Source organism: Cuculus canorus, chromosome 6 (genome assembly GCF_017976375.1).
Source record: "Cuculus canorus isolate bCucCan1 chromosome 6, bCucCan1.pri, whole genome shotgun sequence".
Lineage (NCBI taxonomy): Eukaryota > Metazoa > Chordata > Aves > Cuculiformes > Cuculidae > Cuculus > Cuculus canorus.
In genome coordinates this window covers 2,623,774-2,651,473 of record NC_071406.1, presented here as the reverse complement: position 1 = coordinate 2,651,473, position 27,700 = coordinate 2,623,774, and the positions used below count along the sequence as shown (strand labels likewise).

At 44.4% G+C, this 27,700-nt stretch overlaps 1 protein-coding gene across 9 annotated transcripts in view; it reads left to right on the top strand.

The window, feature by feature from the left end:
- MBD5 (methyl-CpG binding domain protein 5) overlaps positions 1-27,432 on the top strand; it is a 140,707-nt gene extending 113,275 nt beyond the window's left edge. For 5 of the 9 annotated variants that reach the window (XM_054070343.1, XM_054070341.1, XM_054070340.1 and 2 more), the window contains 6 exons: positions 5,699-6,727; positions 8,455-8,666; positions 10,272-11,480; positions 17,739-17,851; positions 20,930-21,005; positions 23,752-27,431. In XM_054070343.1, coding sequence (XP_053926318.1) covers positions 5,699-6,727; positions 8,455-8,666; positions 10,272-11,480; positions 17,739-17,851; positions 20,930-21,005; positions 23,752-23,823 — 2,711 coding nt within the window. In that variant the 3' untranslated portion in view covers positions 23,824-27,431. Of the gene's footprint in view, positions 1-5,698; positions 6,728-8,454; positions 8,667-10,271; positions 11,481-17,738; positions 17,852-20,929; positions 21,006-23,751 lie in introns of all 9 variants that reach the window. The other 4 variants (XR_008450457.1, XM_054070346.1, XM_054070347.1 and 1 more) reach the window with 4 other exon arrangements.
- The last annotated feature ends 268 nt before the right edge of the window (positions 27,433-27,700 follow it).

The following is a 27,700-nucleotide window of genomic DNA, read 5'->3' as shown; positions in this document are numbered from 1 at the left end:
TCCCCTTCTGCTCTGTGCTGGTGAGGCCGGACCTTGAACCCTGAGTTCAGTTTTGGGCCCCTCACTGTGGGAAAGACATTGGTCTCTTCTCCCAAGTGACAGGCGATAGGACAAGAGGAATGGCCTCGAGCTGCACCAGGGGAGGTTTGGATTGGACATCAGGAAAACATTCTTCACTGAAAGGGTTCTCAGTCCCTGACAGAGGCTGTCCGGGGAGGTGATTGAGTCCTCATCCCTGGAGGGGTTTAAAAGACAGGTAGATGAAGTGCCTGGGGATATGAGTTAGGACTGGACAGGTACGGTTGGAGTTAATGATCTCTAAGGTCTTTTCCAACCTCATGATTCTTTGATTCTAATACTTAACTATTTTATTGCATTTGCTTAAGAATACCTGTTAAGCAGTACTTTAAGGAAGGGAACAGAAATCCATGCAGGAAAATCCTTTCAATTGAAAACAAAATACAAATGCTCGTAAATAAAATACTCTAGCCCACAAAGTAATAATTTTAAAATTGTATCTCCTGTTCAATGTCCATTTATTTACTCCCAAAACATTTATTTGACCCCCGAAGAGAACAACAAATCTGCTTGCGAGGCGTTCTGGGTATTTCTGCTTCTCACTCCATTACGAAGATAGATCCTTTTTCTCAACAACTGGCAGAACTTCTGGCAGACGGCTCCGTCTGCAGGAGCTGGAAACCAGCGTTTGTCTCAGGCTTTTATGGCTTTTAGTCCTTATTTCTTTTTCATTCTACTTTTAAGAGCTTCTGGTTATTAAGGGCTGTTGTTTCCTGAGCTAATGCATAGAAGGCCTTGGGTTTCCAAGGTTCAAAATACCATGTTTTTATGAAACTTGGAATCAAATTTGTGATTTCCTTTTAGCTTTCAACTCCTACTCGCATTTCTCATCAAAAGCCTCCCAGCTGTCACCTTGGAGCCTGAATTCCGTAGAAACGACCGATTTCACATTAAAGTTTTGGGCGAGCTAGCACGCTGTCAGAAATCTCTGGTGCTGCAATGCATCTTCTTTTCTTCTGGTTGTCGTCCTTCTCCAGGCCTGAAGGAAATGCGAGTGGTCAGAGTTGTAGTCCTGTCTTCCTTACAGCGCTGCTGGCCAAGACAGCTCGTTTGCATCGGGATCTCTCTGCAGCTGACATCCACCAGCTGGATGCCACTGCCATCCTGCCCTCTTGGAAAATACCAGTAGATACAATGTGTGGGTCTAGGTGCAGAATCCCAGAATCATGGGATGGTTTGGGTTGGAAGGAACCTCAAAGCCCATCCAGTTCCAACCCTGCTGTGATGAGCAGGGACACCTCCCAGTGGCTCAGGGGCTCCAAGCCCCATCCAACCTGGCCTGGAACCCCTCCAGGGATGGGGCAGCCCCCACTGCTCTGGGCACCCTGGGCCAGGGCCTCCACACCTGAACAGCAAAACATTTCTCCCTAAGATCTCATCTCACTCTCCCCTCTTTCAGCTGAAAACCGTTCCCCTCATCCTGTCCCTGCCCTCCCTGATCCAGAGCCCCTCCCCAGCTTTCCTGGAGCCCCTCTTAGCACCGGAAGCTGCTCTAAGGTCTCCCCGCAGCCTTCTCTTCTCCAGGCTGAAGAACCCCAACTCTCCCAGCCTGTCATCTTACCAAAGGGGCTCCAGCCCTCGGATCATCTTCATGGTCTCCTGTGAACCCATTCCAACAGTTCTTATGTTGGAGACTCCAGAACTGGACACAGGGCTCCAGGTGGGGTCTCACCAAGTGGAGCAGAGGGGCAGAATCCCCTCCCTCCCTGCTGGCCGTGCTGCTTTGGATGGAGCCCAGGACATAGTTGGTTTCTGGGCTGGGAGCACGCGTTGTTGGCTCATGTTGAGCTTCTCCTCCCCCAGCACCCCAAGTCCTTCTCTGTGGGATTGCTCTCTGTCACATCATCACATTTGAAAAATATCCCCTTGAATGAGAGCTCAGAGGGCGTCAGGAGTCAGTTCCACATCACCCCGAGATGCTTTCGCTACTGCCTGACTGGAAAGGACGGGCTCTCGCCAGGACTTCTCTCGTGCTCACAGAGTAGCGTCCTCCATTGCTTGGATGAGGCAGCGGTTGCAGAGAACTCTCCACATCTTCATGCTGCCGATGCTGAGCATCACTTCCTTCTCTTTGCGCATGGTCTCCTGAGTCAGAAACCCAGGGCTGCTCGTGATCGTCCTTGATCCTAGAGATTTCATTTTGGAACTGAGGAAGGACAGGTCCAAGGGCTCTTGTGGTCCTTCCAGAGAAAGATGGAATTCTGTGTCTTGTTGATCCAGTGCTATCAAACACCACTATGGATATAATATAAGAGGGGGGGGAAATAATTCAGTTTTACCTTTGGGATTGGGGCCAAGTGTTCTGAAGATGTCTGGCAGCGCTGTGTTTTAATGAGAATGCGTTTGTACGGATTTCTTCATCTGGAATATTGACTCGGTGGAGGTGGTATTTTGGAAGAGGTCTAGAAATCACACTGGCAGTTCGGTTGCTGGAGATAAATCTGTCCTGCAATGCAGCTGTAAACATCGTTTTTGCTACCGCCCGGCTCAGGACTTCCCTACGCCAACTCTTACTGTGTCTCTGAGCCCAGTTTTAGAGAAACGAGGGCAGAATATTTGCCAGGTTTTTCTTTTCTTGCTGAAATCTGGCTGCTCATCGCCTCTTCAACTCCTGAATTTCTCAGTTCTGGATTGAAATACGGACACGTTTTGTTCCTCCTACTCTGAATCCATCAAGACTTTTTTTCCCAGCAGCAATTAATTAATCGGCTAATTAATCTGGAGAAAGGGCAAGTGTCGAATGCACTCTTGACCTCTCAGGTTGGATCTCAAGAAGCGGTGTGTGATGGGGGGTAGAAATCACAGCAGTGTTTGACAAAACCCTCGCAGTTTTAGGAGTTTGAGTTTTACTTCACAGCGGATACTCTTCCATGTGTTCATTTGTCTGAGCGGGATGGAAAACAGGATCATAAATAAATTAGAAAGAGAGATCAAGTCCCCTTGAAAGTACCAAAATTAGGTTTTATGTTCATAAAAGCTCTGAGTAGAATAGTTGCCTCATATTTGAATTAAAAATCTCTCCATGTGCTGTTGAACGCATTGCATGGGATTTCTACTCGCGAGGGAAGCCCTCTGTGGCTCCCAAGGGAAAAGCTCCTGTAGTTGTCTTTCCTCTATTGCAGGAGTGAAGAGTTTCCAAAAAAAAAAAGGCTGCCTGAAATGCCCTCGTGCTTAGAAAGTCCACTATTGATAAAAATAGAGCCCACTCGGGGGAGAGTGGAGAAAAAGACTTCATAGAGTCACGGAATGGTTTAGGTTGGAAGGAACCTCACAGCCCATCCAGTGCCACCCCCTGCCATGGGCAGGGACACCTCCCACTGGCTCAGGGGCTCCAAGCCCCATCCAACCTGGCCTGGAACCCCTCCAGGGATGGGGCACCACCACTGCTCTGGGCAACCTGGGCCAGGACCTCCCCACCCTCAGCATGAAGAATTTCTTCCTAAGATATAGTCTAAATCTTTACCCTTCCAATTTAAAGTCACCCCCCTCGTCGTCCTATCACTCCATGGCCTTGGAAGAAGCCCCTCCCCAGCTCTCCTGGAGCCCCTTTCAAGGTTACCCTGGAGCCTTCTCTTCTCCAGGCTGAGAAAGGTTTGAATAGTTTCTGAGCAACTTGTCTTACTCACAGATTTCCATTGGCTTTATAGGAAGGTGTCTATGATTTGGAATAGCATTTGCCGTTCCTGTCTAATCTGGAATATTAAACACCAGACTGTGAGAGGGAGTCCAATGGGACATCTCCTTCCAGGGCACGGTTAGGTTTTTGTTCCTCAAGTGCTTATGTGGTTTTTTGTTCCAAACTGTTGGCTAGAGGAATGTTCTTGTCATGAATCCGCTCTTATTGCTCTGTGAACGTATTGCACATCACAGCAGAGCAGGAGGTGCTCTGCTTTGTGATCACTGTTCGGTCTTACTTTCTCTTTTGTTCATTTGTTATTTTATTCCTGGACTGAAATGTGATGACGGTACCTGGGAGAGAGCGGGGTGATCTTTCCCGAGTTCCATGCAGTGCCGCATCTCCTCTGTTAGTTTTGTACCTTTTTGAGTTGTCATAACCTTACAGTTATCAAAAAATGGTATTTTAAGTCACAAAGGATGTCAAGATTTGGTTCGGTTCTTACTGCTTACCAGTGGAGTTGCCTTTCAAAGTTCTCTTTTCAAACAGCATTTGTTTAGAAAAATGATAATTGATACTTTCTGATAATTGATACCTTCTGGTCTCTCTCCTCTGAGCTGTATTTGCAGGGCAGCTGAGAACAGGGAATGATTTTATTGCATCAGAACCATAGTTACATACATTTATAATGATACAGTTTTATATACAAGCAGTGTATCATTTCAATACTCGAATGTTCTGCAGTGAATCACTCTGACTAAAGCAGAAAGGCGTGCTTTAGGCAATTTCCCTTGCTTTAATACTCCGAGTCTCCTCTCACATAGCTTTTGTGTGTGGCCACTGTCAGTTCAAGACTGCTTTAAGTAAAAGACAAGGAATAATTCATTTTATACTTCAGATTTTGTAATAAGGTATAAAAATACCTAAAGAACTTCATTATTTTCTCCCTTTCTCCATGTAATCCCCTACCCAGACGCTATTCCTTTTCCTGCCAGGTGATGGATATGACTGGACCACCCCAATTATTTACACCGTTTTCTGTATAAATTGTTGGGGTATTTTGCCTGCTCCCCTATTTTGCTCATTAAATTTTATCATAAGCATCATCACAACGTGCAATCATCATCATTGCATTTTTTCCTCAGAAGTCCAAAATAATGCTTTAATTTTCCAAGACCCCATTGATGGAACAGACCTGGAAATAGAAGAGCATAAGGTCCACATCTCCGTTTACACGTGTACACACACACTTTCACCCAGCACCATTCATGTTGATCCTTCTTCCTCGTGGTTCATTTCATACTGGTCCACAACTAACTATATTAATTTATGGTTGCTTTTAGGTCTATGCTAATTAAAATATGCGATGAATGAAATGCTGTTATGTCCTCACTCAAATGTAAGGGAAATACAAGTGTATGGTTAAATAATCCCCAATCGCTGTGACGCAGCACGTAGCTCGTGGCAAAGTCATTCGTATTTTAAGAGTACTCAAGTCTGGATGTTCAAAATGTTTTATTTCCTGTACATGGGTATCAAAACATAACTGGTTTGGATTAGAATCATAGAATTGTAGAATTGTTTGTTTGGAAAAAACCTTTGAGATCATCGAGTCCAACCGTACCTGTCCACTACTAACCCATATCCCTAAGCACCTCACCTGCCCATCTTTTAAATCCCTCCAGGGATGGGGATTCCACCACTTCCCTGGACAGCCTCTGCCAGTGTCTGAGAACCCTTTCCATGAAGAATTTTTTCCTGATGTCCAATCTGAACCTCCCCTGGCACAGCCTGAGGCCATTCCCTCTTGTCCTATCGCCTGACACTTGGGAGAAGAGACCAACACCTGCCTTCACCACAACCTCCTTTCAGGCAGCTGTAGACACTGATGAGGTGTCCCCTCAGCCTCCTCCTTTCCTGGCCAAACCTCATTGCGTTATAACTTCAATGATTGTCTCCCAGCAGGCAGTATTCTATTAATAGTTTTGTTCTTCTGCATTGCAGGGGGTTCAGGATCGTCGTCGTCGATAGCCATAGCCGGCACCAGCCAACCTGCCATCACAAAGACAACATCTGTGCTTCAAGATGGTGTTATAGTCACTACTGCAGCTGCAAACCCGCTTCAGAGCCAGCTGCCCATTGGGAGTGACTTTCCTTTTGCTGGCCACGAACACTCGCTTCATTTTCCGCAGAACAGCTCTTCAAACAACAATCTTCCACATTCTTTGAATCAAAACCTCCTCAATTCTCTGCCTATCTCTTTGCCAGTGAATCAGCAACATCTCCTAAACCAGAATCTATTAAATATACTCCAGCCTTCAGCAGGAGAAGGCAAGTCTGAGGTCAACCTCAACCCTTTAGGTTTTCTCAACCCGAATGTAAATGCTGCTTTAACTTTTCTCTCCAGTGACATGGATGGGCAGGTGTTACAGCCTGTTCATTTTCAGCTTCTAGCAACCCTCCTTCAGAACCAAGCCCAAGCAGCTGCCATGCTTCCCCTGCCATCTTTCAATCTGACCATCTCAGATTTGTTGCAGCAGCAAAATAACCCTTTGCCCTCAGTAACGCAGATGACAGCCCCACCTGACCATTTGCCGAGCGCTCAGTCAGAAAGCAGCAGGGTGGAAACCCTTTTAACCAACCCCCTGGGCAACCCCATGCCGGGCTTTTCGGGCGCTGACACTACTTCTAACCCCCTGCTCCTCCCCGCTGTCTCTGGGGCCTCAGCATTAATGGCCTTGAATCCCCAGCTGGTGGGAGGTGTCCTCAACTCTGCATCGGGCAACTCTGCTAATCATCCAGAGGTTTCCATAGCCACCTCCTCCCAGGCAACCACTACCACAACCACTACATCATCAGCAGTGGCAGCACTGTCTGTCTCAACCCTGGGTGGTGGGACAGCAGTGGTGTCAATGGCAGAAACATTGCTGAACATATCTAATAATGCTGGGAATGCATCTGGTCCAGCTAAACTCAACAATAACTCTGTGGTGCCACAGCTACTTAACCCTCTACTGGGGACAGGTCTGCTTGGTAAGTTCGATTTCTTCACAGATATAACAGGAAAAAATAAAAGGAAGAGGGTTGGGGAGGGGGAATTTCACATTCTAGTTTCTATTTTTTAAAGATTCCGCTTTATCATGGCTTTTTTTTTTTTTGTAAGGCTTTTGTATGTTCCAGCTTGTTTATTATTGACAAAACCTTAATTGTTATTGTAAGAAATTTAAAACCCATTCCGATTCAATTCAGCACCAATTAACAGTGGTTTGGGAAATTGTTTCGTATGCCGTTGGTAATTCTGATGCCACCTAGACCGTATGCGCCTTAAAGCTCTGCAAGCAATTGGACTCGTTTCCTTTTTGAAGTAGTAAAAAGCACAGGAGCATCTCTGGGATGCGGCGTTTCATTTCAAGTGCGTGTGGCATCACAGGGTTAGGACGAGTGGCTGTGCGGAAGATGAAAAATGGCCAAGTGCGTATTTCCAAACGAATCCAAGGTGCCAAAACTGTAAGCACTACTCGCTGTAAAGTAATCCAGAAAGCACTCGGAGCAGGTCTTCGCACAAGTCCAAAGACAAGCCCTTTACTGTGCATTATGTTTTCTCATTTCTTGTTTTTATTTTCACTTTGGCTTTTTGAAACTCAGGGAACCTCACTTGACAAACACCTGCATCCTAAAACAGGGGGTTAAACAGACCTTAAATACAAGTTTTTTCTCCTCTATCTTGGATGATTTTTACCAAGAATATGTAATATTGTAGTAATTCTCTGTTGTTTGGACTGCGCGATCTAACGCATAGTCTAGGAGGAGGAATTAAATAGTGACAAAGAGCTGCTAAGCATTTTAACTTAATACCTTCTACTTACCCACTAAATTGCTATCAGGAACTCAGCCCTATTTTACATTTCCCATGTGAAATACAACTGATCAGTGATTCTGTGAATGGCAATTGTAAGAAAAACATGAGCTTTTAAAAATCAAACAAAAACATAGGAAATGGATACCTTTTCAAGCTTTATTCTTTCACAGACTTAGGTTTAACAGCATATTTATTTTACTATAACTTTAATGCAAAGTGAGATTTTTGTGTAATACAAAGCGTTAATGTAGTTGTAAAAAACAAATCATGGAATCGCAGAATAGTTTGGTTTGGAAGGGACCTTGAGGATCATCCAGTTCCCACCCCCTCTGTGATGGGCAGGGACACCTCCCACTGGCTCAGGCTGCCCAAGGCTCATCCAGCCTGGCCTGGAACCCCTCCAGGGATGGGGCAGCCACGACTTGTTGGCTCAGATGCCGGTGAGCCAAAAAGCTTTTTTTTCATTTGCAGTTAGCTCACGTTATTTGGTCGAAGTTAATGAAAAACTACTTTTGTTGGGGTTTTTAAGTTATTTTCTCTTGCTTGCACTCCTCCTCCTCTCCGCCCTCGCCATCCCAGTTTGGAGCAGTCATTCTTTGCTAACCAAGAGCAGTGTCCCGAGACATCAGAGCTCACTCTGCCCTGGGTGCCTGTGTAGCGTTGAAGGCAGAGACGGTCGTGTCAGAACCCTTTAGAAAGAGTCCAGACAGAGCTGATGTGCAAAAGGAGCAATATTGGAGCAAGAAAAGGACAAAGAGTAGGAGACACGTGCCTAGAGGACCATTCCGTAGAAGATTGAAGGGAGAAAATGTTGTCTTACAGTTAGAATTGGAGTGAAGGAAGTTCCTCCTGACTGTTGGAAAACTCGTCTGACTTGTGTTTCGCTGTGTTTGAATTGCAGGTGATGTGTCATCTATAAACGCTACTTTGAACAACCATCAGCTGAGTCATCTCCAGTCGCTGTTAAACAACAATCAGATGTTTCCTACAACTCAGCAGCAACAGCACCTTCTCCAGGGGTACCAGAACATGCAAGGCTTTCAAGGGCAGCCCCCGATTCCCGGCCCGGCTAACAACCCAAACCCAATGGCATGTCTGTTCCAGAACTTCCAGGTAAGAAGCAAAACAAAATCATTATTCAAACAAATGTGCAACTCTCAGTAGGTTAAACTATCACCTCCATAGTTTGATGTTTTCTGAGTCATTAAGACAACGTGATACCTGCTGTCGCTTGCCGCTTTCAGTAGGTTTTTGGGGTTTGCAGATCAGTAATGTTTGTTGCTGACATTTGATACCTTCTTCGTTAGAAAACGGGTATAGTTTAGAAAGAGCTTTACTGCATGTCTTGGAAAAAAAATATGCCGTGTATGTCCTGATAATTACTCTGCATCGTTAGCAAAAGTATTTTCCATTCTGCGGTAGAGATCATAAATTCCCACTTAGACCAGTCTAACGATTCAGTGGGGAGAAATAGGTATTGATAGCACTTTAGAGTAATTAGAAACTGATTATAGGTGACCGTGTGTACCAGTCCTTTTATATTCCCACTGACACTGAAGGGATGTGATGTGGATTGTAGAGGCTGAAGAGAACTGGCATTAGAATGAATTTACAGTGACAAGCTGTGCAGAAATGGGACCTCCCTGCTAGGCACCGAAACAGATAATTCTTCATATTGGAAGTTGAGTTATCGAACTAAGATACTGACGGGAAGCAAAGGGACCTGGTTAGGGAATAAAACCCGAGTTACAGTACATATTTATTGTTATTCAGTACAAATATGGTTGCTGCAGGACTCAAGACGTGAAGACAGAAGCATGCAGGTAATGTCAGAAAGTACTTTTACCCTTTAAGAAGGCAAAAGAAGACACGTTGTTTCCTCAGTGTAGATGTTTCACTGTCATTGCAAAATCACAGACCTCTCACCTATTACTTCTGGCTTCGTATCAATTTTGGTAGCTTTGTCTCAGTGTTTGTTTTGTTTCAGATCCTCTGTTCTGTAAACAGTCTTAGGAAGTGTTTAAAGGAGCTTTTGGAAGTATTTTTGCCCTTGTTTTTTTACATTTTTTCAATATTTATAGCACTATTATTGACATCGTCTTCACTGCCTCCGTATGTGATGAGGAATACAAAAAGCACAATTACTTTAAGCTGAAGGTTACGCTTCGCTGTGGCAGCACCTGACCTTGCAGCTGCAGTGCCGGGGGGCGCAGAGACGGGCTGCGAGGAAGGAAAAAGAGACGAGCACATAACTGAGAGCGGGGAAGGCAGGAATGTTAGCCAATTCCAAAAGGAACATGATGGCTTATGTTCCAGGAACTGAATGAGAAGTATACAAGTAGCCCAGAAGAACAGTTTATAGGAGGAAAGGAACCAGAGTAGATGAGAAACAAAATACCAACCTTGGCCGAGTTGTTTAGGACTCGAGAGAAAAGGGGATACTAAACTTCAATGGAAGAGGAAATCCCTGAGACTCTGAAAGCATTGCTAGTGTAGCCTCATGGTAGCTTGTGTCGTTTCATGCCAGGCATCTGTCTTGATCTATGGGGCAAAGTCCAAAAGCCACTGTTTCCATTTTCCTCTGAATCACGGGGGTTTTGTTTTCTATCTCCCCCTGGCCACCATGCTGATTTTTTATTAAAATGAAACAAAGTTTATCTGTTGAAGTGAAACTTTGAGCAGAATAGCAGTTTCCATCTTTTTCTCTCTTTTTTCCAGGTGAGAATGCAGGAAGACGCTGCTGTCCTAAACAAAAGAATGATCACTCAAATGGGAATGGCGCCCGTTCCCGAGAGCTCCAACACTCTGCTTCCTCCTTTCCAAGAACCATCTTGTGATTTGCAGCAAAGAACTGAACCATCTCTCGGACAACAGGCAAAGGACAACCTCAACGTCGCTGCTCAGGGTGATACGTCGGTGGACGCGATCTACAAAGCAGTGGTAGATGCTGCAAGCAAAGGAATGCAAGTGGTCATCACCACTGCCGTTAGCAGTACAACACAAATGAGTCCCATTCCAGCTTTGAGTGCCATGAGTGCCTTCACAGCCTCAATCGGAGACCCGTTAAATCTTTCTAGTGCTGTCAGTGCAGTAATCCACGGAAGAAACATTGCCGTTTCTGATCACGAAGGTAGGGTAAGGAACACTAGAGGAACGCGAATCCTGAAGAATTCAGAGCACGGTAAAAGTTCAAGTGAAGGGGATGGGTATGAATATTACAAATCATCAAGTTGTAACACACCCAAAAAACAGTGGGAAGGGGAGCAAAGTCCTGTCAGTGAGCTAAATAGGTGGAAATGTGAGGAGTTTCTAGACCACTCTACCCATATCCATAGTAGTCCTTGTCACGAGAGGCCCAATAACATCTCTGCATTGCCACTGTTACAAGGCGAGCAGCATCAGATACTGTTATCACAGCGGAACTGTCAAAGCGATAAAATGTTGGAGGAGAATTTCAGGTATAATAATTACAAAAGAACTATGATGAGTTTTAAGGAAAGACTGGAGAACACTGTGGAACGCTGTGCACACATAAACGGGAATAGGCCTCAGCAGAACAGAGGGTTTGGGGAGTTGCTGAACACTTCTAAACAAGACCTGATTCTGGAAGAGCAATCCCCAAGTTCCTCAAATAGCTTGGAAAGTTCGTTGGTTAAAGACTATATCCATTACAATGGAGATTTTAATGCCAAAAGCATTAACGGGTGTGTGCCTAGCCCTTCCGATGCTAAAAGCATCAGTAGTGAAGATGACCTAAGGAACCCAGATTCCCCTTCTTCAAACGAGCTGATCCATTACAGGCCGAGGACGTTTAATGTTGGCGACTTGGTCTGGGGCCAAATCAAAGGACTGACTTCATGGCCTGGAAAACTAGTACGAGAAGAAGAGGTTCACAATTCATGTCAACAAAACGCTGAGGAGGGGAAGGTATATTTATATATCTATGCGCATCTCTCTCTATCTCGGTACACGGGTACATTTGCCTATGCCAGTGTTTATCAAACCTATCTCGGTCCAGGGTTTATTTTGTTCTTTGTCTCTTGTTTTAGTAGCACAAATTGCTTTTTTTCATAACCACAGCTTGCTGATTTCCATTTTTCCCATAGCTACCCAATAAGAAACTTCTACCAATGCCGTGAAACAGATAATATTTTGGCCCGTTTATGGTTTTCTGACTAATTGATGCAAAACCACCTTGCTACGCAGAAAATTGTTGTTACCAAACAATTGTTTAACTTATATTGTGTATTTAGTTGAACCTCTGGCTGTGTCCAAAGAAACTGATATGGAAGTATCTGGAAGTGTTGAAAACTACAAAAAGGAAAACTGATCTGATCAGATTGAGGAGTCTGTAATACGTAAGAGCTTGCTGACTGACACCTACACTCCTCAGGAGGAAATGCGTGTGCATTTTTACCTTGATAGGTGGTTTCGACCATTTTTTAATAGAGAGGAAAGCATTGAAATTTGCTCTTTCTTACTAAAATCCGTTGGGTTTGGTCAACAAATCATATGCCTGGTGGGGAATATAGAGAAAATACAGTTGCCGAGGAGTTATTGGTTATTTTATTATGATAAATATTTCAAGTTCTGGTCTCCACTACTTGTGTAACTTTATATTTTTGTAGTTCTTATAAAATATTTCGTATTTTCCATATATAAATATTTTTAAGTGCTGTTTTAAAAATGCATAAACAGAAGGGAAAGATGAAATGAAGTAATGTTTTACCTCTGATACCTCAAACCACTTTAAAATGATGTCCTTTTTCCCGATATACCTGCCTGGTACCTTGCACGGCAGCGTAGAACGTAAGAATGGTGTTAGTGGGTTAGACCAAAGCATCCCTTTCCCCAAAATTCTATCTAGACATCTAGAGGAGACAGAGCACAAGAACATGTTGAGTGGAACTTTCTCACCAGCAGCCCCTGAATCCCACCAGTGCATGGCTCAGGGACTTCTCAGGCTGGAACTGGGGTATCCGTAGGTACCCACTGCTGTCTTCCTGCAGGTCGTCATCGTAGAGGTAGCCAAGACTGATGCACAAATGTAATTTCCCCAGACAGTCCACCAGGTCTTTGATGAATTGGTGCTGTAAATGACTTGGGCCATGCTTGGCCAAAATGGTTTCAACCCTAGCTCAAGAGAACTTCAATGTATCTTCATAGGTGGCTTTTCTGTTGACCTCCTTAGCCAGAAAGGTTTCAAAGAAAATATTTGAATGCGTTAGAGCTCATTGGATCCCCGAGTTATAAAATCAGAGAACCTTAGAATCACTGAGGTTGGAAAAGACCTCTAAGACCCCTGAGTCCAACCATCAGCGCCACCCCACTGTGCCCAGTAAACCGTGTCCAGTGTCCCATGACGGGGACTCCACCGAGGCCCTGGGCAACCTCTGACTATTTTTGTTGGGTTTGACTATTTTTCCAGTAAAGAAATTTTTCCTACTATCCAATCTAACCCTCCCCTGGCACAACTTGAGGCCGTTTCCTCTCGTCTCATTACTTGGGAGAAGAGCCCAGCACCCACCTCACCACAGCCTCCTTTCAGGTCGTTACAGGTTAGGAGTCAGTTTAGAAAGTACAGGCAAATGGGAAAGACCACGAACTGTAAAGATTAAACAAAACTGGAAAAATGAAGTGTGCAATATCACTGTCCCACGTGAATTCTAAACACCGTAATTACCCCGCACACATGCTCCAGCTATGGCTTGACTTCACAAGGTTTCACAAGGGCTTCGCAAGGTTCATCCATCTCTGCCTGACTGATTCGATACATTTTAAGAGCACATTTTTTATAACTTTTGTAAAATGATATTTTTTCAATCGCATTCCATAGCAATTTGATACATTTACTCACTGGTTTGTGGATACCGGAATTCGCAGCTGCTTGGGTGCCAACCTGCCTTCTTTAATTTTGCATCTTATGTACGTTATACATCATGTTATATATTCTGTAATATTATATTCAGCGGTGCAGATTTTATTGTATAGTGGAAGCAAACTGGAAACTTGGGCAGTGCTGGCACGGCACTCGCAGAGGCAGCGAGAGAGTCTGCGTCGAGTTGTTCATCAGGGAGTCCCACGCCATGGAGCGCATCTCCCATCGGAAGGCGTTGAATTTAGTTTAATAGTACTAATTGTAATTTTTTTCAAAGTATGTCTCATTTTCTCCAATGAGAAGAGCGTTTGAGCGTTCCAAAGGCCACGTTGGAAGGTGGGAGACAGGGGAATATGAAAGAGGTGGAAATGTGCGTGTGCTGTATCGTTCTGTTTGTGGTTGGAACTAGGCAGACCTCCCACGCGCGGTGGAATCCATACCCACCCTCAAACACTGCTGGGAGGTGTTGTACAACTCCTGAGATGGTTGAGCAGCCTGGTCTGAAGACAAGAAAAATGACCAAAACCAACCACACCAAACGAAAAAACAACCTTGAAAACCAAAAAGAAATAACCTTGAAAATCAAATGGTCTTTAGAAATCCTGTCCTTCAAAATGTCCCAAAAGTTTGCAGCTCATGGTGGGAGTCACCAGCACTTCTGAAAATTGTATTTTCTGCAGAGCTTTCTTTTAAAGTGTTTGTATAATGAAATGTTGAGCTCCTGGTTTGTAACCTTAATTTTGCTGTGCTGTTGGGATTTCACGGCGCTTTGTATATTCTCTGTTCTTCACATCAAACACAATTTGATTTTTGTTTCCATTGAAAAGACTTTGGCTATTAAATTCAATAATGCTTCTGTTTGAAGAGCACCTAGGATGGTGTTTCCCTAACGGGAGGAGGGAGGACTATTGTCCCTCTGTTTCCTAATAAACTCTGGATGTTTGGCTGCTGGAAAATGAAAGAGGAACCCAAGGGGAGTGCAGTAGCGGCGGCTGGAATTTCTGAGAAGGAGAGAAGCGAGCATAAAGCCACACGCACCCTAAACCAGAGGAGGCGTAGTTCATTAATTAATTAATTGGATTATTACCCAAATCAAATCACCTAAATAAGAACAAGGCTTTGAGAGCAACAATGTGAAAATCAAACAATGTTTGTTGCCTCTTGACAGTGCATTTCCTAATGATTATTCATAGAATTGCTGAATCGTTAAAGTTGGAAAAGACCTCTAAGATCATCCAGTCCAACCATTGTACAATACCAGCAAGCCCTTGTTCTGAAGCACTGCGGATACGTGGGTTTTGAACCCCTCCAGGGCTGGGGACTCCCCCGCTGCCCTCGGCGGCCTGTTCTCAGGAGGACTTCCCATCAGTTAAAAAATAGGCTTCTTAAACTGAGCTTCGATAGTTCTACAGCTACAAGAACTGTGATTTATCCCCAAAATCCCATTTGTATGTATTATTTAGCATTGTGATGGCTTACTGTGAATGAAGGTGTGGGGGATTATTAATTCAAGTGGATCTGTTATAGTCACCTCCAACACTGTGTTATTTTAGCAGTTTGCTTCTTCAAAAAGTGCTGCCAGGTTTTTTACTCTTCTACCATCACAAGGTGTCGATAATGAAGAAATCGATTCCTTTTCCTTAAAGGAAGTCCCTTGTTACCCAAACATGAGATTAGCCCTTCTCAGAAATATTTACCACTCAGCTTTCTTGTCTGTCCAAGGTCAGCATAACCAACCCTTCCACTTGGTTCCACGTATTCACACATAGCACGGGGTTGGATAATGTATGTTTTGGCCTTCACGGCAACTCTGACATATAGGAAAGTTCCCAAAGGAAAGGATCAAGATGTCTGGGAGTAGGACTTGATGATCCTTTTGGGTCCCTTCCAACTCAGCGCATTGTATGATTCATTGCCCTTTAATTCTGTTCGGTTCAAAAACTATATTTTCTTCTTCAGCTGATTTTAAGCATTCTATCAGGTGGAGGCTTGAGAGTAGGGCAGCCAAAGTAACATCTCCTCCATTCATGATGATTTAGTGTAGGAGAGGCACCTCAAGAGCTTGCGAAGCCAATTTGCTCCTTCTGTGAGTGTCATGTGTATTTTGTTCTCCTGTTTATCCTTACAAACATTCCACACATTTCAAATCGTAGATTCATTAGGTTGGAAAAGACCTTAGAGGTCATCCAGTCCAACCGTACCTGTCGTCTACTAAATCACATCCCCAAGCACCTCATCTGCCCGCTGTTTAAACCCATCCGAGCATGGGGGCTCCACCACCTCCCTGGGCAGTGGTTTCAGTGCCTGAGTTTCCTTTCCATGAAGAAATATTTGCTGATGTCCAGTCTAGACCTCCCGTGGTGCAGCTTGAGGCCTTTCCCTCTGGTCCTATCACCTGTCACTTGGGAGAAGAGACCAACACCCGCATCTCTACAACCTCCTTTTAGGGAGCTGTAGGAAGGGTATTTCTGATCGAGACTATTTCTGCTGTGTGCGTTTGTGTTTTTCCTGAGGCTGAATCAGAGAGGGTTTATTGGAGCATCTGCAGTCGTACAGGAAAAGGAAGCAGAGTTTTAAGGGAGAAATGCTACAATTGCATCTATTTCATGCAAATAGAAATCTGTCACCCCGCATGCAGGTTTCACCAATGACTCCTGTCCTGTGAGTTCCTGAAACAGCAGCGTTACCCATTTCATTGTCAGATGTGTAAGTCCAAGACCTGTGAAATTTGGTCTGAACAGATAATATTTTGGGCCTTATTTCTAGATATTTTGTCAACTCACTCATTAACTTCACTCTGTGGTGTCTGAAATTCAGTTTTATTATGGGAATAAACTCTTTAGTAATTACAAGGCCGAGTTTAGAGGGAATTTGCATTTAAAGCTGTTCTTTTGATTGTATACAGGCGTGCTTAATAAATTTGTATGTATAGAATTAATTTTCCTTGTGTCAGAATACGAGCTGTACTTTGTAATGAAACAAATGCTGTGCAGGGTTCTTGTTAAGTTATGCCAAGATCGAAAAGTAAGTCAAGCAAAATGTAGCAATGCTGACAAAGAAGAAGGGATTTATCCATTCATTTCTTTAAATTGATGTGTTTAAATACCTGGTTTTGCTTTTATAAGCAGAAATGACAGCCAAATCGAAGTCATACGCAGCGTTAAACGGACTGATATTTGGAGAATGCGAATGATAAGGGCATACAGATGAGATAATTTCTTTTCTTTCGTGTTTTTATTGTTTATGCGAGCACTAACTGGTGCCGACCTGGTGGTGCCAGTGATTATATGCAGCGGTTTAAATACAGATTGCTTAGAAGATTGTAATTGTGGTTGATGCCAAGAGAACTTTGGTTTCCAGTTAAGGCGCTTTTGACCTCAGCTCCGCAGCCTGTTGAGCGCGTGCTCGGATTCATTCCTGACTCAGTGGGTCGCTGAGGGATGTGCTGAAGCCAAAAACTCTCAAAAGACCTTGCTGAAGGCCAGTAAATCAGCTGGGTACGGTGAACCCTAGTGGGGACTCGGGGAAGAAATTCTTCACGCTGATGGTTGGGGAGGCCCTGCCCCAGGGTGCCCAGAGCAGTGGGGCTGCCCCATCCCTGGAGGGGTTCCAGGCCAGGTTGGATGGGGCTTGGAGCCCCTGAGCCAGTGGGAGGTGTCCCTGCCCGTGACAGGGAGTGGAACTGGTGGGCTTTGAGGTCCCTCCCAACACAAACCATTCTGTGATTCCTGATGCATAGAGCCTCACACCCTGCCCACCCCCCACAAGACCTTCAGCCTTTTAACTGAGCCACCTACTGTGGCTCTGCTGAAACGGGAATGAATTCGGCCGTGCCGTTAGCGGCGTTGTTGAGCTGAGGCCCTAAGTGCTTTAACCTGAAACTGGAGGTAATGTGAAACGCTTTTGTGACAGCGGCTTCTGTAAAAATCCAATCGTGTGTGCTAGGCGACTTGGAATTGTAATGCACTCAAAGGCGTAAAATACAGCTGTAAAATATGAGTACAGGAAATGAGACTTGAATAAGCGTTCGTATTAATAATATAAAGAGAAACAAGGGTTTAATGATGCTATTTCCATGCTTACTTTTGGTTTTTAAGTGCTGTGGGCTTGGGTTTTGTATTTCTGTTGCTAGTGGTGTGGACATCTAGAGGAGTTATCATACATACATGTCTGCCTGAGGGGATTTGTGTAGCCAGCCGGGAACTTATCTTTGCTGAGAAGGTTGGTGTCTTATGGATGCAGTGAAATTAGACTCCGTATTAATGCATGTTTAGCAGTAAAGTAAAAGCAGTGTTTGATAATTGCAGGTCTGGGTAATGTGGTTTGGTGTTCATACCTTCACTCAGGTGGAGCCGGAGAAGTTGAAGACACTAACAGAAGGTCTAGAAGCGTACAACCGAGCCCGGAAAAGGAACAGAAAGTAAGTAAAGTTCATTTATTTACTAATGAAATGCAGTGATTCAATCCCTTTGCTTCCTAAGAATCCCATTTTGGGGAGCTCAGCAGAACTCAAGAGTTAATTTTCTGAATGCCTCTTTCTGGTTATGATAATCATCTGAGATCTTTGATATCTGCATTTTTATTGCCTCTTCTGATATTTACAGTAGCCTTTGTAAAATGTCAGCCCACTTGTTTGAGCTTTCATGTGGAGGATTTCTAATTTACAGGAAAAAAAAGTTACTACATCAAAACTATTTTGACCAAATATGCTTTTTAATAAGATCTGCCCTTCTGATCTCTCCCCTCTCCCTCCGGCAGCTGCTGCCACCGGCAGAGCACAGGCTTATTCAGAGAAATCCCATTTATTTCCCTTTGCTGAGATTCAGAATTCCCGAAGTGTGGCTGTGTTTAAGCAGACAGGGGCTCGGCACAGAGCTTTGTGTCGGACACATATGAAATGTTGGGTTTTACTTTGCCTTTTAGCTTCTATTTACAAATGTACAAGGACAGAGAGGGTGGGAAGCAGGCAAGACGTGGAGCGTCAGCAGTGACAAAAAGAGGAAAATGGTTGATTTTAGGAGAAAAAGAAAAAAAATCTGGGCAGCTGTAAAAGAGTAGAAAAGTAGAAACCAGACTGGTGCTAGGATGCTGTTGCTTATTTACTGTCGCAGTGAAAATACATTACTTGGAAACAGCGAGAATTCAAAGCCAGCTCGCAGTGTTTGTCTGTGACACAATAAACACGGGCCTACGGGAATTAAATAATTATTTCCCTTCCACTCCTTTTAAGGCCTAAGCTTTTCTTCTATTTATATGTCACGTGGCGCGTAAGAGAAATATGTTTTATGCCACTGAGGCGGTGTTGGGGGCTGTTCTTTCCAAGATCGTCCACAAAATATCTTCCTGGAGTTGAAGGATGTGTGGGGAGAGCATGGAAGGGCTTTTGGCAACTCCCTGGTTATTCGATGGTATCATCATAGAATCATGGAATGGTTTGGGTTGGAAGGGACCTCAAAGCCCATCCAGTGCCACCCCCTGCCATGGGCAGGGACACTTCCCACTGGATGAGGGGCTCCAAGCCCCATCCAACCTGGCCTGGAACCCCTCCAGGGATGGGGCAGCCCCCACTGCTCTGGGCACCCTGGGCCAGGGCCTCCCCACCTGAACAGCAAAACATTTCTTCCTGATAGTCAAATGCTTTAGCTCTCCTGCACAGACCTTGTAACTTCAACTCACAGTAGGATCTGGAGCACTTTGTGTGTCCCTTTACTAGAAGATGGTGAAGTGTTTTGCTTGGGGACATCCCAGAGGCTTGGTGTGACTCCAAAACTTGTGTTTATTCTGAGCCTTGGAGGAAAATGCTCTCTGGTACAAATCGCTGAGCCATCCCAACTTTTCTTAGTTCCATCTAATCTCAGCTGTTATGTTCTTCTCCGAGCCATGTCCCTTCTTGCTCCCAGCAGGTCATGTCGTAGCAGCTTCTCCACCTATCCGATTGCAGGTTCTAGAAGATACCTGCTGGAAGCCCAGTTTTCCCTTATCAAAGCCTTGTCTGAGCCAATCTTTCCTCCCCATGAGCTTCATAGTTATCTGTATTCCTCTTTCCACTCGTCTTCTGTCCCACTGCATGCAAAGCATCTTCCATGGGTCATACCCAATACCAGTGTCTCCTTCTCCGTGGTTTCCTATTCTCTGTGTGTTATTTTCCACACCACGCCTCTCTCGTGTCAGGAATGTGCCGTTATCCATCCCCACCATTACCCTCTATGTATCATTTCAAAGGAAGTTTGAACATGGATTCTTAGCATTGAACCATTAAGTTTCTGACATCCCTCCTACTGGAGCTGTGGCCATGGTCAAAGCTGAACAGGACCCTGGTAGGGGAAGAAAATGCAGCTCTTCCACTACCTTTCTAGCTCCAGTCGGCCTCCATCCTGACACTCCATCCGGACACAGTCGGAGTCTCTCTCTTTTCTGGGTGTGAGTCTCGTAGCAGCTTGCACCATCCTGGTAGAGACGAGCCAGATGGACACGTGCAGACACCCCATCCCCTGTTATCGCTGCAAGAGCAGCTCCAGACTTCCTGAAGCCGTTGTGATGGATGCTCATAGCACTGTCTCATATCTCCAGGATGATCTCTTTCTCATCTCATATTCAGCCACTGGTCTTCAAGTTCATTCCTCTTCTAGATCTACTTAATCAGCAGAAATCATGACTGAACCAGTTGATCTGAATCCATAGATATGTACACACTTGCTGTGAAGGACAAATCCTCAACGAGGGGTCAGCAAATGATGATGATTTGTGCTCAAGTACGATTTGCTGGTTTGAAACTCTTCCAGTGTGATCCTGCAGCCACACAAGTATGACCTGTCATGCAGAGCGTGGTGTTCAAGTGGGAATCTTCCTAGAGAAGAAATATTCACAAGGGAAAAAAAGTCACCGTAAGATTAGATGTACGCAGAGCTGCCCGGCAGTTGAGTGAATTTGGGGTTGGAAGAAGGAAGTCTTCACCCTACCTTTACTGTAGACCTTGACATGCTGTGATTCCAGGCTAAAACTAGCAATGTTTTAGAGGATTGGATGGGGCCTTGAGCAGCCTGGTCCAGTGGGAGGTGTCCCTGCGCAAACCATTCTATGATTCTGTGATTAATACGACTCATTTTCCTCTGGCTGTTTAACGTTAGAAAGGATATTGAACTTCGAGTTTTGGGCAAGATGAAAGCTTTGCGGGTCGCGCTCTGATTTCACAGCAGGGTGCGTATCGAGCCCTGAAGTACTCTTGCTTGTCATTCATGGATGTGACCTGCCTTGGGACTGTTGTCACTAACCCTATCGCTCCTCCACGTGCTTCAATTTTCCGTCTCTAATTACAGCACAAGCCTTTAGTTTGCAGAATATTGTAGGTGTCTGATCTTGCTGTCCGTGCTCCACCAGCCTGCAAGACTCTGAAGTTGATAGAACGTGTCCAGTGAGTCACGGTGGTGATTATTAATTGTTTAGAAGCTTTTTTCCTCTTACCAAGAATTACTGATGGCATTCATTGTTCTCTTCCTAGGAGCGGAAAGCTAAATAACCATTTAGAAGCTGCTATACACGAGGCCATGAGTGAACTAGACAAAATGTCTGGGAACGTAAGTTTCTTTTCACATTAGCAATAATCTTCTTCTGTGTTTCTGCGTGTCTGCCAGTTGAAGACTGGAAGGGTCGGTTTGGGGGGGCTTTCTAACACAAATTTTGTTTTCTTAAAGCCTGGAGTTTTCAGTATTTCTCCTGCATTAAAAACTGTTTGTGTATGTCCAATCAGCCTGAAAATGGGAAGAGTTGTAGAATTCTACTATTTTAGTAGATTTTTCTACAAAGAGATAGACATCTATTTCTTATATATATTATATATAAGAAATATATATATATTATATATATATCTATTTCTTCCTGGACATACTTTCAGACATGCAGCCTGATAATATTTGAATCAGTCCCAGCCCTGCTCGTATTCCATGGGTTTTCCCTGTCTAGTGACATCGAAACATTAATTTTTCACTTGAGCAGGGAGATGTTGCGCCACATTTAACAGCATCGTTCTTTTGAGTGTAAAACTCTTTGGGTAAAAGTTCTCCTTATGTGAAATAAAAGATGTTGCTATGAAAGGTAAGGTAAAAAAAATGAGAGTATTCCGGATATCGAATCTAACGATGTTCTTTCTAAACTAATGGCACTGCTACTTTGTAAGCCCAGGATCTCTCTAATACAAAATGTGGTTTATATCATGCCCTCGTCTTCATATTTAAAGCAGGGCTGTAGTTTCACTGAGGCACACTTAGAAATGCAGAATCACAGCACACGTAACCTCCCATATCTTATCAGTGGCAATTATTCCAATTATTTAATTACAAAACATTTGAATACAGATAAAAAGTCTTCTCCTTGATGTCCCGTGCTCAATGCTGGAGATCCTTGTACAGGTACAGATTCAGAAGCAGCAGTAAAACTACAGGAGAGCTTCTGGAATGTGTAAAAGGACATCTAATACCAAACTGGAGACTTAGAGCCACCAAGAACCACTAAATCAGCTATTCCGTAGCATTCAGTGGCTGCCCTAAGGAATTACAAAATCAAATCTTTTGTTTAAACTACTAAATGAGTTTAAATTTGATTTAAAACAATGTGTGCTTTCCTCTTTTCTTTGGAAGGAAAAGGAAAGCAGGATCTGATTGTGGGTCTGTTACATGCGTTTGTCACACACATCTCCGTGGCAGTTCCACCACTGCTCATACATTCGGAGTGACCCATTCTGCTTTTTCCATTTATAACCCCAATAACGCTAAAACCCTTCTGCTCGGTGCATTTTTACTGCGATTTGAACTGGCCCCGGGGAAACTGCTGAATTGGATTTGCTGATGGGGTTCCGTAACGCGGGGAAGCTGCGTACCAGCCTGCGTGCCATCACATAGTCTTCATTTATATTGTAATTATCTCATCAGGCTTTATTTCCATGAAGATCATGATTCCTAGAAACAATCGTAGGGAATCGGCTGTTCTCTTTTTAGTCACTTGCATTTTTCTCAGCTGCTCAGGCATCACTTCTGTTTCAAATGAAAAGCACGTGCAAACAATATCCTGAGCTTCACGTGTGATTGGGAAGAGCCGATAAATGCGTAATAAATGTGAGCGGTCTGACGGCATTCCAGACAGTCCCGAGGAAATCCTTTAGCCCGTTGCTGAAGGATTCCTCGCTGTTGCCTGGCCGCTGGTGGGAAGCTGCGGGCTCCTCTCTCCAAACAGCAGCTCACTTCCACCGACAGATGGTGGTGGTATTCCACGCCTGGCGCCGTCCGCCGTCTCTGTCCGTCCAATCGTGCCGTGGTTTTCACTGAGCAGTCAGTGCTGGAAAACTGTTTCACGCTCAAATTACTCCAGCGTTGAGCTGGAAATTGAAGATTTCCTTTTAATAATTAGCTGAAGACAGAGTTTGCTAAACACAGTGCTCCTGCAGGCCTGCCTTGGGCTGCGCTGCTTTGTCCATGCCAGCACTGCTTCCTCACCGCCTGCTTCCTACGGGATCGCTGCTGTCACAGGGACGTACCCAGGTGTGTCTCCAGGAATTTGCCGTCACTGCTGGTCTGGGTGCAGTTCCCGATCATGCGCTCCCACAATTGCTGTCACAGGTGCCTCTCTCCAGGACAGCAGAGGTCTGAGATCATAGAATCCCACAATTGTTTGGTTGGAAAGGACCTTTGAGATGAAGCCCAGCCATGCCTGTCCACTACTAAATCAGATTAGCACCTTATCTCCCCATCTTTTAAACCCCCCCAGGGATGGGGACTCCACCGTCTCCCTGGGCAGCCTCTGCCAGGGCCTGAGAACCATTTCGATGATCACATTTTTCCTGATGTCCAATCTGAACCTGCCCTGGTGCAACTTGAGGCCAGTTCCTCTCACCCTGTCACCTGGGAGAAGAGCCCAACACCCACCTCAGCACAACCTCCTTTCAGACAGTTGTAGGCAGTGATGAGGTCTCCTCTCAGCCTCCTTTTCTCCAGGCTAAACAACCCCGGATCCCTCGGCTGTCTCTCACACCCCCTGTTCTCCAGCCCTTCCCCAGCTCCGTTCCCTTCTCTGGGTGTGCTCCAACCCCTCAATGTTCTTCTTGGAGTGAGGGGCCCAGAGCCGAACACAGGATTCGAGGTGTGGCCTCAAATGTCCCCACCGCTGTGGCATCAACCTTTTTTTCCCCAATGCCTTTGAGTTCCTCATCATTTGGGCTTCCACTTAGCCACGCCATCGTAACAGCACCTCGGTGGATCCTCTAACTCGTTTATTACTGGCTGGTTGCTTTGACGATATTCTTTGCTAACTTGTGCATGTACTTCTTTCTAGGTCCACCAAATCCCCCAGGGAGACAGACAAGTGAAGCCTCCAAAGCTCAAGAGGAGGAAGATCTCTAGATAACATTGAATGTCTTTGTTACTGGTCCAGTACTTATCACAGTGAACGTGCACATAAGTCTGTGTGTAGGTATTGATATAGACGTGGTTATATCAATATTTATATGAAGACGGATCGATAACCATCGCAGGGTGCTACGCCGAGTAGTGGTACAAGATTCTTGATGATTAGGAGGGATAGCGGTCGCTGGAGAAGCGAATCAGAAATCACGAGAGGTTGCAGTAACAATGTCAGATGATTACTGAAATCTGTTTTTTTTCTATAATACTAAAATTGTGATTATAAGAAATAGTCCAAATGTTTCTGAGAAATTTTCATTGTGTACATAGATAATACAGAATTTCATGGTGATATCGGAAATGTAAATATTGTACAATATTGTCATGTACAAGCGTACCTAATGCACACTTTATCTTTTATTGTACAAAAAATAGTGTACAAAATTCTTTGGTTTCTATTGAGTACACATACAAGAGACTACCAGTGTAAAGTGATAAATAAAAATACAGCCTAAATGCTTTTATATGATAATGTAAAAGATGCTGTTTTTGTATTTAACAGCAGAGAGAAGGCATGATTATGTAATTCCTTAATTATGACATCCACTTCACGCCACTTGAGTGTTCATCGATGCTGTCTGTCTGGAATGAACCTTGCCTGGAAGCGCTGTTCTCCGTCGCAGGGCTCTGTAGGAGAGCGTGCAACCTTGCAGATTCCTAGCGGGATGTGGGATCACAGCTCTCATTAATTAAGTCAAAAAAAGGCTGCAACCATCAGTTGCATTTTTGATTTACTTAACTTTTAAAGTAGAACGCCGTAGGTTTTATTAAAAAGAAGAAAAAAGTAGATGGCCTATTTTAGTCACCCCTTTCTGTAGGTAAAGTTTCGTATCCACCTGATGAACTCAACAGTTTGCATCCCCTGTAACGTCGACCCCTCTGAGCCCTTAGATTCGTTAGCTTAAATTATCTTATTAACGTCATTAACCATCGTGTTTCCTTTCCAGGGGGCAGAGGCCCTGCTTTAATGATGCGATCGGTATTGATGCCGGTTTGGTTTTGCAGTAGAATGGAAGGGCGTGCTCCGCAGCGTTCCTAAGAGCAATTCCAGTATCCATCTCGCAGTATTCAAACACAAAATTAAGGGTGGCTTAACAAAACTATTAGTGACAGTGATTTTTTATCAGTATTATGTAACATATCAGATTTATTTTATTTAAGAAGAATTATTTATACCATTAACAGATTCTTATATATATTAATGTGGCTGAAATGTGCAGGTTAAATCTATTAACCAAATTATTTATGTTATATTAAGTGAGAAATGTGAAACATATGTAGAAAAAATTAATACACTACAGATTTAAAAGTCTAAAGCTATGAGCCATTATAAAATTAACGAACAGAAGTGTAGCACAACATTCTTTCCATTTGATTTCATCTTTCCTTTTTAACACAGATGGTGGTGATGGTGAGGGAAGCGGTGACATCCTCTGTCTTCAAGGCTTCCCGAAATAACCCACAGTTCACCATTCCCGGTACCGGGGTGGAGTCCGTATCTCCCACCCCTTTGTCCGGGACCACCGCTTACCTCAGATTTCCTTTTTTTCCCACAAAATTCCCAAGCCTCAGTCTCTCGCTAAGGACTGGCAGTGATCAGCATCCCGGGAAGCTGGCAGTGTCGCCGCTCTCCCGGCACTCGGCGCCAGGACCACGAGTCGTGGCTCCTCTTCCCATCTGCCTTGCCCACGTCCCTAACTCCTCTCTCTGAAGGACATGACCGAGACCAGCCGGCCCCGAGGACGACGGGACCCGGCGGCTTTCCCAGCCTCGGCTCTCACGTGCCAGAGCACGCAGCACTACCTCTAGGCTCGCCCCTGGCCTTCCTCGTGTCCTGCAGAACAACTCCCGCTCCTCCTTCCCCCCAAACCCGAGGGATCGCAATAGCCACACGGGGCCCGGAGGCGCGTCCTCCCGCAGGGTAGGTTCATTTGTCTTGTCTGTAAGCACCGTCCTCCACGCCAGCTCATGAGAAGGAATCGATTTCATTCTCTTCTTTAATATTTTTGTTGGGGAGGGGGTACTTTGGCTCACGTTTTTCTGTTCCGAGTTGACGTTCAAGGAGTTGCTGTTGTCCGTTCTCCACGCTTCCCTGCCGTTTGTCCCCACCTGCGTGGGTTCGCGTGCGCGTGCGAGCGCCTGTCTCGATTCCGTTCCTTTTCTCCCTTTGCTTTCTGTCCTAGAGCCGAGTTTGTAGCGCCCGCCCTTCCCTTGGCGCCCGCTCGGGTTAGGTTTGTGCTTCCTCACCGATGTTTACTTTACAGCAGTAGGGCCACGTAAAGTTCTCTTTGTGCACTTGATTTCCGTGGTTGGTGACGGCGTTGATGTGGGTGCTAGGAGTAGTTTGTTTCAGTCCATACCGACTTTTTTTTTTTTCCTCTTTTAGAGTTTTTATGGTTTCGTGTAAGCAGTTAAATGTAAATATTGTGAGCATTACAGGTCATGCGGTGTTGTAACATTTTAAGAAATGTTGCACCTACTTTATGATTAAAAAACTGGTCGCTCGTACTTGAATTTTGCCCATAGAGCCATTTCTTTCTCTTTGCATTAAAGCATAATATACTTTTTTGATGGAGGCCCAACCCTTCTTTCTACCTTTATTATTTTTTGTTTAATAAATCTCTATTTTTTCTAATAGAAGACTTAAAAAAAAAAATGAAAATTTAAAAAAAAGACTTTTTGCCTACTTTCTAATTTAAGAGAGAATTCCTATATTTAAAAGGTGAAAAGAAAGAAAGAATACTCCATTGTGGAAAGCGGAACAACGCTTTAGTTGTCGTTACTATGGCGCAGTCAACTGAACCGGCCGAGCCAAGCGAGCCCAACGCCGTGGGATCGGTGTCTCGGTAGATTAGGGAACGCCGTTATTCTTTTGAGGATGTAAAAGCGTTGCGTATTCTTGTCTATTTATTTATTTATTTATTCTGCTCTCTTTTTGCAAAGTGGGTGACGATGTGGTTGAGTCATTCGGATGACGTTCAAATTAAAGGAAATATTCCTCTTTCTATTATGGTGCATTTTGTGAACACCATAAAAAAAAAAAAATTCATTTATTTCAATGGATTTTCTTCCTATTTTCGCTTCTGACAGAAAACGTTTGGCTGCAACAATAATTTCCACATGGGTTAAAACAAAAAAAAAACAAAACCAACCCACCTCTGATGTCCCGGGTCTGTTATCCTCACAGTCTAAGGTTTGAGGGGTTAAAAAGAACTCAGCATTTAAAGGTATTTCCTAAATGGGCTTTGCAGAAGGTTTCTCAGTGATGTGATACCCTTCGGAGTCCCGGGGTTTGTTGGTGTAGAGGTGTTAGAGGGCTCGCGGTGGACTGGATTATCTTAGGACTGCTGCCTTTCTTAGCTACGGTTTGTATTTTGCTATGTAGGGTTGTAATGTGAGAATTCCAGAAGAGCAGTAGCAGAAAAAGTGCTTTTCTATTTTTAAAGACAAAAAAAAAAACCAAAAAAAAAACCAAACCCATTCTAGTCTTACTAAGAATTAGAGATTTTTTTAATATCAGTTTTGTAATTTTTGATAAAGTTGTCAATACTATGATTAAATCACCAGAAAACAAAGTTCCTGTGATGTTCTCTTGGGGGCAGGGACTGTCTTCCTCTGTGCTGGAAAGGTGCCACCACGGGACGCCCGGTCTTAAACAGGGCCACGGGCACTGCTCTCAGACCAAATGAAATAGCACCCAACAACGCTGAGGTTGATTTAAATGTGTGAGAGCCAAAAGAATTCGCAGTTGAGAGCGCAGGTGCGATTGCCCATTCTCACCTCACCTGCTGTGTCCTCCGGGAAGGGAACGCCATCGGCTG